The sequence below is a fragment of the Carassius auratus genome, chromosome 9 (genome assembly GCF_003368295.1).
Source record: "Carassius auratus strain Wakin chromosome 9, ASM336829v1, whole genome shotgun sequence".
Lineage (NCBI taxonomy): Eukaryota > Metazoa > Chordata > Actinopteri > Cypriniformes > Cyprinidae > Carassius > Carassius auratus.
In genome coordinates this window covers 32,687,689-32,702,722 of record NC_039251.1, presented here as the reverse complement: position 1 = coordinate 32,702,722, position 15,034 = coordinate 32,687,689, and the positions used below count along the sequence as shown (strand labels likewise).

The following is a 15,034-nucleotide window of genomic DNA, read 5'->3' as shown; positions in this document are numbered from 1 at the left end:
AAACTTGTTATGAATGCCAATTAACACAATTACAAGTCTGTGGAGAGAAAAAGGAGTTTAAAAGAATTCTGCTGAAAGAGAACATATGTTTTGTTACGCTCGGGTCGTTCTCTATAATTATTTATAGCTTTAGAGGAGATATTATCATCGCAGCATCGTTCAGCCGCGTTGCTACGTCAGTCCGCGCACCTTCTCTCTCTGCGCGCAACATTCACCGCTCCGCCTCGCGCTCCGGCGCGCGTGCCAGAGCCAATAGTTTCTCTGACAAATCTGGCACAGACAGTGCTATTCTGCCAGAGGTCACGAGAAGGAGGTACGGCACAATTCTGTGTTGGTGGGGATCGTGTGTAATTGTATATACATTTAAAGGAAAGAGAGTGTTTTCTTTCTCCCTTGCCATAGTTTCAAGTTCGCTTGTCACCATTTCCACCAAAAACGAGCCGGACTTTTCAGCGCGAGCTTCCCGGGTGCTCCAAAGCAAGCGAATAATTGGGGCGGTCGTGGGCATCGTCATGATCGTGGCGCTGGTCATCGCAGTTCCGCTTCTGGTCCAGACCTCGGTGGTTTCAGCGCACTACGAAATGATGGGCACTTGTCGGATGATCTGTGATCCGTACAACCCCAAACCGAGTGCCACGGCGCTGGAGGTGATGCAGGATCTCAGTGTCATCCAACCATCTTTCGCTCAAGGGACTAGAGGGGAACCAGGCCGTCCGGGCAAACCGGGACCCAGGGGTCCACCTGGCGAACCGGGTCCACCTGGTCCAAGGGGTCCGCCTGGAGACTCCGGCAAACCTGGATTTACCGGTATCACTTCGGGAACGGCGAGGACCGAGACAGGAGACATTGTTCCAGCGTTGGGGAACATCAAGATCGCGTTTTATGTGGGTCTCAAGAACCCTCATGAGGGCTACGAAGTGCTCCGGTTTGATGATGTTGTGACAAATGTTGGAAATCACTATGATCCCACTACCGGCAAGTTTACGTGCCAGGTGTCGGGGATTTACTACTTCACCTACCATGTGCTGATGCGCGGAGGGGACGGGACGAGCATGTGGGCAGACCTCTGTAAAAACGGACAGGTATTTCCACTACGTTTACAGGAGCAAAACTGCAAACGCATGGTGCGAATTAATGCTAATTGAGACTTGAGTCACCCAAAGTGGGGTCAAGAAAAAAAAAAAAAAAAGATAAAGGGACTCAAAGAACAGATACATTTCAACCGTTTTTTTAAACAGCTTTCAGCACAAACATTAGACACAGCGCGCTGTGTTGCTTTGTAAGTAAAAGCTAAATATATATTGCTAATTCGTACGGTGCATCATTAAAGTAGTTGTGTGGTCATTGATAATCGCTTTATTCTAAATTTCCTCATCAGACAGACATAATTGGCTAAGTGCATTAAGGTGCGTGCAAGATTTTGTCCTGAACTTTCCAGGCTCCTGATGCTATCAAACGCTTAAAAGTAGTCTAAACTGACAAAACGACCTTCTTGGCTGTGTTCTTTGATTTGAAAAAAAAAAAGGCAAAAAAATGCATCTCACTGGTTTTCTGGGCGGTTTGGTAGGCTATAACAATCACTTCAACAATACACTATTCATAGTACGACAAAATACGATTTGCATTGCGAGATAAAGCGCAGTCAAACGCATAGGCATATTGTGCATTAATAGCAAGACTGTGGCGTGCATGCATGTCTCATCTAGTAACAGTACTAAAAAACAAATATTATTCATTACTGCAAGTCTTGCCTTTCTTAATTATTTCATTAAAAAGAATGACAAGCAAGTAAAAGTTTGATCTTTATTCACAAATATTAATACAATATTAAAAGTTTCTTATCAGTTTAGATCCATTCATTTTTAAGACATGTTTTATTTCTAAATTGCAGTCTGTAGGTTCTGGCACTGAATGACATTCTGAGTTTATTTGAACAGGTTCGGGCGAGCGCCATCGCGCAAGACGCCGATCAGAACTACGACTACGCGAGCAACAGCGCCGTGCTGCACCTGGACTCCGGAGACGAGATTTATGTCAAACTCGACGGCGGAAAGGCGCACGGAGGAAACAACAACAAATACAGTACATTTTCGGGTTTCATTCTGTATCCAGACTGAACTGCCACCTGCCTCGTCTCGAGCTGAGTGTTGATGAATCTCCTCTCTCCGAGCGGCACACTCTCTCGGCACTCCATTGTCATTCCTGTCTGTAGTGTCGGTGGAAATATAAGGGTCATCTGAACTCAGAGCCAGTGTGAGAATATGTTGTCTGAATTTGTCCCTTTTTGTTTAATGATGTCTTGTGTTTGGCTGTTATACTCTATTAAAGAATGCGTTAATTACGCACAGGATGGTGATGAGGATACAACAATTATCGATAGATTACTAGCATATCTGTAATTGTCCTCTGAGTGATTTTTGCTCAAATGAAACTAATTTCCTGCATTTATGAGCCCCTAGTGGCCCCTAATGTAATACAGTTTCTGCTGTTAGCTTAAATTGGCTTCATGTAGATACGGACAAGCAATTTGGTCTAGATCTCGACAAGCACGGTTCAGCATTTCAGCTCCTTGGCATACTGTAGTTCACCAAAAATGAACCTTCTCTCATCATTTGCAACTCATGTTGTTCCAAACCTGTATGACTTTCTTTCTTCTGTGTAATCCAAAAAGAGATATTCTGCAAAATGTCCCAGCGTTTTCTCTTTCCAAAACAATGAAAGTCAATGGGGTCCAAAATTGACCCACAGCATTCTTCAGAATATCTTCACTTGTGATCGACAATAGAAAGAAGTCATCAGGTTTGGAATTAAGGCGAGTCAATGAAGGCATATTTTTATACATACATGTATTTGGCTGAATTATCCATTTAAACCCCCAATTTAAGCTCAACTACAAATGTTTTTATTTTAATCGTATGGCTGAGCAATAAAGAATTACAGTGGGTTTTCAGTTTGCATTTAAATTACAAGCCTGTGTGTGCGTGTGTGCATTTTAATGAGCTCTGGGACTTGACGTTTGACCTCACACAGGTTCTCCTGAGACCTTCAGTGATAACACACCTAATACAATAAGCATGCCAAACATCACAACCGCAAAAGAGAGAGGGAGAGAATTCTGAAAGAGAAAAAGATGTCTAGTGCGATCAACCAAATTAACTTATCTGTATTAAAATGGTCACATTTCCAACAACTCACACTATTCAGAAAAAAACAAAGTTTATACGGTGTGCTTTTGGATTGGTAATTGGTGACTGTACATTCAGATGTTTTACATTCTGATTAAAATAGATAGAAGGGGAATAAACATCCTCCAACAACAACAAAGTGTATGTTAATCCATCCAATGCTTGGCTTAAATATAAAGAGCCTTCATGAATGCCTGATTACACTCTGCCATCAAGATCCAGCATGAAGAAGAACAGTAATATAAAATATAAACATGTTTTTTTAGTTTAGAAATAGCCATAGGTTTGAATATCAGACTAATCTTTCATACATGTTTACCCAACACCCACTTACAGCAATTAAACGCCCTGGTGCTTGTCTTTCTAGGACTCTACTAATCTGGTTTGATTTATTTGCCTAGTCTGATTTGTGGAAAACACATCTCTGTGTGCCCGCCCCTCTAAACCCTAAAGATTTACAGGCTTTAAGAAAAGAGCCAAATTTTATGATTGTTCACACAGCCCATGAATTCAAATGAATCCGGAGAACACCTGAATTATTCTGGGTTTGTCTTGGATTATTTGACCGACCACCCATCTGTGTTATATGTCATACAGTATAACACTGAGTGACAGTTCGGAGAGAAGTTCTGGAAGAACATCGGCCTTGATGAGCTTTTATTAGTCCACGTGTGTGTGTGTGTGTAAGTGTGATCTGATCCTTGTGATCGTCTGAGGAAGCACAGCTGGTAGTTACAGAGTGAAAGAAAACTAAGCCAGGAGGCTCACATCACTTTTCCCTCTCCTTCTCACTCTCCTCCTGCTCATTTCTCTCAGCGCCTCGGATGCTCTTTAAAATATAACAGCACACACATGCACACACACGCAGAGATACACATATACACTGGAGCAGCTGGCTAACAGGCTTGTCACACTGTTTTGCATTGGAAGGCTTTCAGGGAGTCAGCGGGAGCAAACACACACACATACACTCCAGTAATTACATGACATCATTCAAAGCATCTCCGTCACAGCAACTTTATTTCATCATTAGACCTCACGGACAAACACGCTGCTGACACACTGTGCGGCTACATCCAGTTTAACCGCTCATCCTCACACTGAGTCTCATACACAATCACACATCCCTGTTAAACATCGCCAGAAGTTGCTTAGAAGAGTCCAATCGTTTAGCCCTCATGTTCTTTTAAGATACACCTTATTGTTTTTATTGGTGTCCCAGAGATGAATAGTGTAGTAAAAATACAAATAAAAGGAAAACCTCCTGGTTTTTCCTTAATGTTTTTATTATTATTATTGTTGTTATTATTTAAGCCCAGCAGATATATTATTGATGCAGTTCTCAGATATGTGATTAGTATCTGGTCTGTATTATAACAGCCTGACTCCGGCAACAACCAATTGTCAGAAATTACAATAAAACAAATACAAATTAACAAGTTGTATCTACAGTGTGTACACATTTAAATTGGTTGCATTTATTTATTTTTTATTTATTCAGCTTTTTATTTTCGTGAAGGCTTACAGAAGCATGTTATAATGTTCATAATCAGTTTTATAAAGTGTTATCCTGATTCTTTAATGTTAAGCAAGTTGTTTGAGCTGTTAAAATGCCTTTGGGGTTAAAATGAGTTTATAATGTTTAATTTCTAAGAACAGTCAAATTTAAGAAGAAAAAAAACATATAGTATTGCATAATACTATAAATACTAATAATAGTATTAATATTTTACACTATACTATCCACTATCAATACACAGTATGATATAACTGTTCATATGGAAATTATCCATAGTTCTTGCATTCAGTAACCTTATTTTATATTTCCCTTTTGAGGTTTATGAAGGTAGACCACCGGTTAAATAGGTTCTTATTATGGCAGTCAAATCACATTTAACATTTAAAGATTTTTTTTAATTAATAAATCTATCATATTCCATCAATCCTAGACCCAGTTACATTACAGTAAAAATATGTAATATATCCACCAAAATAATATTTCCAGAGATATGGTACTTCAGAATACTACAGTAAAAGCCATAGCACATTTTTAAAGGTATTAAAGGGGGGGTGAAATGCTGATTTTCACTCAATATCCTGTTAATCTTGAGTACCTATAAAGTAGTACTGCATCCTTCATAACTCCAAAAAGTCTTTAGTTTTATTATATTCATAAGAGAAAGATGGTCTGAACTGATTTTTCCCGGAAAAACACGAGTGTCTGGAGGCGTGACGTGTGGGCGGAGCTAAAGAATCACGAGCGAGTAGGCTTTTGAGTTGAGAGCATGTGGAAGCTGTGACACCATGAGGACAAAACCAACCAAAACAAACCATGGCTAACAGTCAGATTCAGCGCATATTTATGATCCAGAATCAGACCCAGAGGCTGAAATTGAACAAGAGCAGCAGCAGCAATCAGTCTCTGTGGTATGTACTGAAACTGTATATATTTGCTCAGCGGTTTTGGAAAATGACTAAGTTCCACTTTGTTGTATTTTTTTCTTTTTTTTTAAGCTGTACATGTGGAAAGTGCAGTTTGATGACAACATCGCATGTTGTTTACTTGATGTGCTTACACGCTGATAGCTAAGTTAATAACACAGAGATATTTTAAGCAGTTTTACTCACCGCCTGCGGTTCCAACACACGATCGTGAGCCTTTTTCGTTGGGACTGCATCATCCTTAAGAAATAAACGATGTGCAAATCCGGCGTCAAACTGGGCCTTGTTTGTAAAACAAGCATCTTCGAAATGCAGGGAACAAACAAAAACACTTGCACAACTCCGTTGATGCTCTGTAAAAATAAACTCCATCCACTGGTCCCTTAATGCTGTTTTTTCTTTGGTAATCTGTGCAGGGTTGTCTTGCCCTGGCAACCAAAAACACACTTCTTTTGTGACATTTCGCGACGCTCTCGCTCTGATCAGTGAACGTCTGTTGTGCTCTCAGTGCTCTGCTATACGGGAGCGTGCGCTCTTCCAGCAGAAGTGCCCTTAAGACCCATATAAGGAAATTCCACTCCATCTAACGTCACACAGAGCCATACTCGAAAAAAACTTTCCAAACTTGTGACAAACCGGAAGGAGTATTTTTGGAACAGAAATACTCCTTCAAACGTACAACTTATTTTTTGAAACTTTGTCCATGTTTAGCATGGGAATCCAACTCTTTAACAGTGTAAAAAACTCAGTATGCATGAAATAGCATTTCACCCCCCCTTTAAAAAAAAACTTTATCTGCTGTATGTTTAGTATATTATTATAAATTATATTATTATATTTTAAGATATTTGTTGTCCCCTAAGCAGAAGACACTTGCAATGAAGTCTAACACACATACGCATACTGTCCATCATTCATTATACCTCTCTCTCTAATGCTCAGCATGCCTCAGCCTATCAGAGGTTAAAGGGCAAGCAGTTGGCTCTAATGCATACTAAAGAGAGACACAAACACACACACAACCCTTGAGCTGTTCTCAAATACATTAGGATCAAGGAAATATGACACATTTTTGAAGTGCAAAGGAATATAGTATGAGTGTACAATTTAAATATATGCGTGGAGAGAGACTGTCCTCCTCTTAAAAACGACCACATAGGTCGTTTGTGCAAGCAGCATATTACGACCTATTATTACGTTTTAAAATCAAGCGCCCTCTAGCGGCCGTATTACGACAGTCTCGTTTGTCGGGTGTGTCGTCATCAAATGACCTTTGACTGTCGTTACCATCGTTACCACCCAAAAAAAGGAGGCGTGACCCAACATCTTACCATGCGTTGTTGTCCAGGTTTGTAAACAATTTTATTTTATGGTTTATTTTTTAAGGTACTGTTCTGATTGTCTGCAATTAATGTCAAAGTAAGTGCAGTTTGACGTTTTCTTTACAAATATGTTGTGAATGCCAGTGAACGAATGTGTGGCAATCGCAACGAATCTGAAATGACCAGTGACCACAACACTTACCATATTTTTTTTTTTTACCATGATAACTGTTTTACTGTGGTATTTGTAGTTAAAAATCATTAACCACAATGCCATGCCTTTAATACCTTTTTGTAATGTAATTGTGATTCAGTGTTTTTTTTTTTTTCAGTTTTGCAGTTTCTTCATATCACATACATCTCCAGCTCCTACAACAACATTCAGTGTCCAGCAGCTCTTTATGATGCTCTCTCTCTCTCTCTCTCTCTCTCTCTCTCTCTCTCTCTCTCTCTCTCTCTCTCTCTCTCTCTCTCATTTTCGTTTCCTATTTTTCTGAACTGTAATTCATAAATAAGTCACACATATTTTTCTTTCTTTCTCTTGTTCATCATGGCATATTTTCACAGCTCAGAATCAGATTTTGATCAGTTCTTGTATTAACAGGGAACTTGTACTCGAAGCTCAACTTGAAGAAGTTTCCAGTGAAGATGAAGTCCTTCAAAGGTTCGACACAGGTAATGTTGAAGATATGTAGTTATAACTGATTTACTTTAATTAATTTATCCTTACTTTATGTTAATAACCTTCCTTATAGTCCTTCCTTTCAAATATTTTGTTCACAGATCATTTCTAACACACTGTCTAAACATGTATGTATTAAAACAACAACAACAACTTGTTACTTTTTCTTTATTCCAGCTGAAAAGGAAGACCATGGGCCTGTCAAACCTTGTTTGTGGAGAGGGATGAATTTGACCATCTTGTGTGTTTACGGAGAAGACCAAAAGCTGCTAAGGCAGATATTTCCAGAGGTACGTCTGTGTTGATCTGAGCACCTCGACAGAACTTTACTGCAGTTACATTTTGCACCGAATTTTATGTTTTTTACTTTTTTAAATACCTCACGACCCCATCAGTACAAACCCTGTGCTATGTCAAAGTATTAATAATTCAAACAATTTCAGCAAATTCATATGATATTGTACAAGCGTACTCTCCAGCTTTTCCTCCTGCTGTCATTGACCATCGCCTCAGCTCTCATGCAGACTGTGTCAGGAAATGCTGTGTAACTTGTCATGTGACACAAAAGGGGCCGGTTGCGTAAACATAGCTATTATGTTAAGACTGTGACCAACTAGCAGTTAACCAAGAGATAATAATATTTCTTAGTAAAATTGGACCAATCTATGTTTTTGTAACTGACTTTAAACAATTATGACAAGTCTAGAGTAAATCAAATTATATGGCTAACTTTTTTAAAGATTAGTTTAAGCAGTTTATGCAACCGGCCCCAGGTCTTTAATTTATTTGACCAAATTAGATCATTTAAAGGTGTTTACAACAAGAACAATAACTATAATGACTATTTTAGCATCGCTACCAACAAATTATAAAGTTCTGTTTATTATTATACACGCTGCAGTTATGTTGTCTTTAACCACTAGCCCGTTGCTAGGGGGAAGTCGTGGCTTAGTGCTTAGAAAGTTTGACTCTTAACCATAAAGTTGTGGGTTTGAGTCTCGGCCCGGCAATACGACTTTTTTTGCGCTGCCCCCAACTGCTCACCGGGCACCGTAACATAAATGATCCCCACTGCTCCGTGTGTGTGTGTTCACTGCTGTGTGTGTGCACTTTGGATGGGTTAAATGCAGAACAAGAATTCTAAGTATGGGTCACCATACTTGGCTGTATGTCACGTCACTTTCATTTGTTGTCAATGTTTTAATTATTCATCATGTTATAAATTCAATTTTTTCCTGTCTTGCAGGATTTCTGACAGATTACTGAGTCCTTCTCCATCAGCTCTCCACAATAGCAGCCCTTCCAAAAGCATCCACATCACTCTTTCTTGTGTGGCACATCTGCTCTCAGTCGTTAGCACGTCTACTTGTATTATTTCTCCTCTAGTCAACACTCCCATCTTTACTGTGAACACTCCTGTCACTATCACCATCCCACCTACTGTATTCTATATGCCATATATATATATATATATATATATATATATATATATGTGTGTGTGTGTGTGTGACCTTTAAGGTCATTTAATGATAGAAATTCATTTTCCAGCTGAAAATGATTTATAAAATATAATTATTAATAACAGTTTTAGTTTGTCTTGCATATGTTCACAACAGAAGCGATCAGTGATTACAGGAGATTAAGAGGTAATCATGTGAAATATTAGTCTTAACAATATTTTTCTAATTAGTTAATCACTTTTAAATGAAAGAAAAGAATATGATTTCAGCTGGTGCCTTGCAACTCCTGGTTTGTAAAAATATTATTTGGCATTTTATAAACTTCTCTGCAAACAAATTGACAATTTTTATTTATTTATTCATTTTTTTTATTTTATATATATATTTTTATATTAGCCAATTTAGTTTTAAAGGGATTTTCTATTACATAATTCTGTCTGTACCTATTAGTTACTTTATCAATCAGTAATTTTTAAAAGTTGTTATATTTCACAATAATATATTATTTTTTTGTTTTTATTTCTTCATAGTGACAAACTAGAGAGAAAGAATGGTGTTATTTGCATTGTTTGTCTGAAAAGTTTGACATATCAATAAACACTGATATGGAAATTACTAAAAAAAAATTATCCCTGTGTTTTTTAAATTGTATTTATTTATTTATTTTTATTATTATTTTCCTTTTTTTCTGTAGTTTAACTGGTAGAGCTAAAAATTGCAAGATTGTAAATACATCTCCAAAAAACACACAAGTGATTAAATGTATACATTTAATACACTATAAATATATAAATATAATATTATTTTTTCATACAGTATATGCAAAAATGTTGAGCTTAAATATTGTACATTAATATTAGGGTAAAGAATGTGTATAATCGCAAATATGAGGCCCTTGTTTGAAAATAAATAACTGTAATCAACAAATCTATTGCTGAATCAGGTTTACCCCACAATGCAAATCCGTCATTTTAGTTTTATATTTAGTGGGTGAAAATAAATTCACCACAAGAACCCGGAAAAGCCTGTCATGAATGGCCGTATATGGACAAGTAAGGGTGTCGCTTCTGCTCAACTGGATTTTCATTGGCTTTGAAATCCACTTGGCACTCGAGGACTCGCTGTGACTGGACTTTCTTTTAGCCCAAATTAAAAAACGTTTAATGTTGCAAAGTAAATTTTGCTGTAATTATTACGTCAATAGTACCTTCAGTTAACAATGGTGCATTGCTATATTTTGTGAAATTACCTCTTTACCGAGATCCTAACCTTAAACCTGAACATAACTTAATTGAACTACAAAAAACAGCGCCATGACTTTCACTTTCCATCGATAGAATGGCTAAGGCTTATGGGCAATGTAGTTTAAAATGTTTAATAATGAAATTGTGAAAAATACTTCTTTTTTTAAACAAAGGGATATCTAAGCATGTTTATTGTGCAAAGTTATATGACATATGTGAGAGGCAGGCTGACATTTTTTATTTTACTAAGAGTACTTTTATAAACACATGTATAGCACTTTTCTATGAATGTTTGAAAGCTGTGCCAAACATTATTTAGTAAACATAGCATAATGAGTTGTCCTACCAATTTTCTTTTTGAAACTATAATCAGATTTTGATTTACAGCCATTTGGAATGTTAATTGTTTTGCTCTTCAAGGGGACTCTACTGGGCCCCTGGGGATGGAAGGGCAGGAAAAAAATGCACAGCTCTATTCTCATCATTGGCAACAAACTGTTGAGACACATTTTGTAGGTTGTCTTTTCAAAAGCATACCATTATGTAAGTTGGAAGTCATAGTTATCTTAGAATTAAGACACCAGAAAATCAACATAAGTGCCCATTTGGAAAGAGCTCAATTTATTTCATAAGATCAAGAGCAATAATACAGTGCTAATAGTAAACAAAGACAACAAATACATATTCTGACATTTCATCAGACAAGGCCAATGTGTCATTCAGTAAGACAATGTGTGACAGTGTGCAGTTTATGGTTCCATACAATTCATGCAATTTAAAGAATCATAATATAAAATACCTAATTCATAAATCTCTGTAAAGAATGTCTCATCTTTGTCCTGCTCAGGAGCTAGACATCAGTAATGTGCATGAACATCTTCATTATAATACAGAACAGGATTCATGTTGATCTTTCCTTGATTCATCACCTTCAGTTGTGCATGAAGTCCATGCAGTCTCTTCTAATGCAGCTCTTCATCTAACTGAATTTCATTAATATTACTAAATGTTCATGTCTTCATCAAAACAACCATGGTGATTATATGTGTTGTTTACAAAATTAAATGGTGTATCTACCAAAAAACCATCTCTAGTACAGAATATTCACCATACTTGATTATCCAACACCATACGCAATATTTTACTAGGATGCAGCATAAAGACAGATAAAGAAGCATATTAAGACAAATTATATTCAAGTGAAATAAAAATGGGTTACATTAAAACCATTTTATTTTAATCAGATGAAGAAACCCAGATGAAGGCATGGTGAAATGTCTTGAGCACCAAAGAATCACATCCAGTTTCCTTCTCATCATCAGAGCTCTCCTGGTTTTCTTCAAATCCATGTCTCTATCATGATCTTCTTCAATGTCATAAACAATTTGCAATTGTTATCCAGCACAACAATACAACTGATGAACAAGTCATGTGACCAATTCAAATCAAATCATTTTATTATCACAATACCATGAATGCAAGTATACAGGTGGTAAAATGCTTTTCTGCAAACTGCAGCATGACAAGTACTGAATATATTTGCAACACATATACAGTATCAAAAATATAAACCGTATACATAAGAGCTCAATACAGGTAGAAAATATAGTGCAATACTATACTATACAGAGAGAACAAAATGAAAACAATTAACAACAATCACTGTATACTGTAGATATACCTCTGCCCACTGCTCCGGGTGTGTGTTCACAGTGTGTGTGTGTTCACTGCTCTGTGTGTGTGCACTTCGGATGGGTTAAATGCAGAGCACAAATTCTGAGTATGGGTCACCATACTTGACTGTATGTCACGTCACTTTCACTTTCAGTACAGTATGAATTAGTGCAAACAGAATATCAGGTTGCAGAATAATAGTGAGTCAGAGTCCAGTCAGTGTAGCTGATAGAGTGCAGTGCACACAGTATGAGGCTGCTGGTGTGTGTATGTGTGTGTGTGTGTGTGTGTGTGTGGTGTTACTGGTACGAGTTCAGTTCAGTCTGATTGCCTGTTGAAGGAACTTGTTTTGCAGTCTGCTGGTGCTGGTTCTGTGATAATGTCTGTCTGATGGTGATGTTGAGAGAAATCCATGGCTCGTGTGGCTGGAGTCTCTGACGGTCCTCAACAAAAGAAAAACCTTGCGTAGATGTCCTGGAGAGACAAAATCATTGTGTCAATTATATATTATTATTATTTAGAATTGTTGTAATGGACATACCATTGATTCCTGTTGAAGGTTGTTGGAGGTATGGGCTCTCAGTTGTGAAGTTTCTTTTATGGCCGTAACATCTGTGCAGTCACACAGCTGTTTGGGAATTCAGTCTTCACAGTTTCAGGCTGCAGCGCTGCATTTGGTGACCATTGACTCCTCCATCTCTGGCCTCAGACCCGCTTCTCTTTAGTCTGGAGTGAAGACAAATGTTCTCAGTACCAGCTTTCCTTCTACTGCAGTCTTTCTGTACAAGTAGAAAATAATAAAAACAGTCATAACAAATCAGTTATGTATTGAAAACTCATAGTACATATGAAGACTTCAGATGCAAAGGCATCTAAGTTCCACCTGAAGTTTTCTTCTAAAATTCTTCTTAGAAGAACATTTCATACAGAACTTAAAGGCTTTTGCATCTGAAGTCTTCATATACAACACATCTCGTTCTTCATTTCTCCATCAACTGACTTCATCCTCCTTCAAAAACTGTAAGTCCATAAGAAAAATAGTTTTGGTGAATACAGGTGCAGGTGTCAGTACTCACCATATTCAGTCATTTTCTGCCCAAATTCCAGAAATGATGCCCTGATGATTTGTTCATTCTAGGACTTATAAAAAGATGTATATGTGAAAAATGATAATTGCTGACTTGAATAGAGATCAACATCATATGCTGTACTAATGCATTGCTTGAATACAGACACATCAATGGGGATGAGCACCTTTTCACTCTTTTCTGTTTGGGCACAATAGAGCCATGTTCATTCCTCATCCCCAACAAGACTGATGTTCTTTGTGTTTTTGCTCTTCAGCTGTAAAACAAAAATATGTCTATTAACCCCATGTTTAATTACTATTGCTTATTACATATGAATTAAGACAGATATAATTAAGTAAATTCACCAAAAGATTCAGGTTAGAGGATTAAATGAATATTGATTACAATTTTCTACAAACCTTTCTTGGAGAGGGCTGATCATGACAGGAACTTGCTGAGCCACACTAGTAGACATTCAGTTGACAAACCTGAAAGAGGCCATCATGCAACCATCCGCTCTGTTTGTACCTTACAACAGAGCAAGAGAGAATGTGTGAGTGAGTGGAGAGAGTAAAGGACTAAGATGAAGACAAACAAGCAAAGAAAGGCAAAATCTTGCGTTTGAGTTTAACAAAATGAGAGGGAAGAAAGCTGTATCTTCAAGCTATATTATTCTCAATTATTTTCTACACTATAACATGCAGCAGGATTGTTGTAAGCAGTTTAAAGACCTCTTCATACCAAGGATGAGTCCATACTTAATGACACAGAGGAACAACATCAGTGGAATATATTTTCCAGCTGATGAACATTAAACAGCCAATCAAAATGCACATTTCAAAAGCTTGATCATTTAAAGTGGCAGACATCAACGTCGCTGCAGTGTGTATATTAATAAACATAACTTTATCATTGGTTGATGTTGGTGTGGATGCTAAAATAGTTATTGTAGTTACTATTCTTGGTGTGAACAGCCTTAAATGATCTAATTTGGCCAAATTAACTGAAGATCTGATGTGTCACATGACAAGTTACACAGCATTTCCTGACTTGCTTTTAAACAGACGTGTTCAATTAAAATCAACATGGAAATAAAGGCAGACTGTGAGGTGCGGACAGATATCATGTACTGTTAGAACGGGTTAAGACGGTGCTAATAAAGAATACAGTGGACTCAATATAAACTTTAGGATATAACGCTCTGACTACTTAAAATGGACACAGTCTGCATGAGAGCTGAGGCGATGGTCAATGACAGCAGGAGGAAAAGCTGGAGAGTACGCTTGTACAATATCATATGAATTTGCTGAAATTGTTTGAATTATTAATACTTTGACATAGCACAGGGTTTGTACTGATGGGGTCGTGAGGTATTTAAAAAAGTAAAAAACATAAAATTCGGTGCAAAATGTAACTGCAGTAAAGTTCTGTCGAGGTGCTCAGATCAACACAGACGTACCTCTGGAAATATCTGCCTTAGCAGCTTTTGGTCTTCTCCGTAAACACACAAGATGGTCAAATTCATCCCTCTCCACAAACAAGGTTTGACAGGCCCATGGTCTTCCTTTTCAGCTGGAATAAAGAAAAAGTAACAAGTTGTTGTTGTTGTTTTAATACATACATGTTTAGACAGTGTGTTAGAAATGATCTGTGAACAAAATATTTGAAAGGAAGGACTATAAGGAAGGTTATTAACATAAAGTAAGGATAAATTAATTAAAGTAAATCAGTTATAACTACATATCTTCAACATTACCTGTGTCGAACCTTTGAAGGACTTCATCTTCACTGGAAACTTCTTCAAGTTGAGCTTCGAGTACAAGTTCCCTGTTAATACAAGAACTGATCAAAATCTGATTCTGAGCTGTGAAAATATGCCATGATGAACAAGAGAAAGAAAGAAAAATATGTGTGACTTATTTATGAATTACAGTTCAGAAAAATAGGAAAGGAAA

At 37.3% G+C, this 15,034-nt stretch overlaps 1 protein-coding gene and 1 long non-coding RNA gene across 3 annotated transcripts; one reads left to right on the top strand and one right to left on the bottom strand.

Annotated features, from left to right (window-relative positions):
* The first annotated feature begins 236 nt into the window (after positions 1–236).
* LOC113109078 (complement C1q-like protein 2) lies at positions 237–3,124 on the top strand. Its single transcript, XM_026272620.1, has 2 exons — positions 237–1,082; positions 1,938–3,124. The coding sequence occupies exons 1-2, from the start codon at positions 513–515 to the stop codon at positions 2,115–2,117; spliced, it is 750 nt and encodes a 249-aa protein (XP_026128405.1). The 5' UTR covers positions 237–512; the 3' UTR covers positions 2,118–3,124.
* Positions 3,125–12,241: 9,117 nt separating this feature from the next.
* On the bottom strand, positions 12,242–14,600 carry LOC113109394 (uncharacterized). Of its 2 annotated transcripts, none has more exons than XR_003292961.1 (5): positions 14,539–14,600; positions 13,499–13,607; positions 13,086–13,149; positions 12,551–12,735; positions 12,242–12,483 (listed from the first exon to the last, which is right to left on the bottom strand). It is a non-coding gene; the product is annotated as an uncharacterized LOC113109394 (long non-coding RNA). The 2 variants fall into 2 exon arrangements; XR_003292960.1 differs by having other exon boundaries at positions 12,243–12,483; positions 12,551–12,788.
* Between the last annotated feature and the right edge of the window lie 434 nt (positions 14,601–15,034).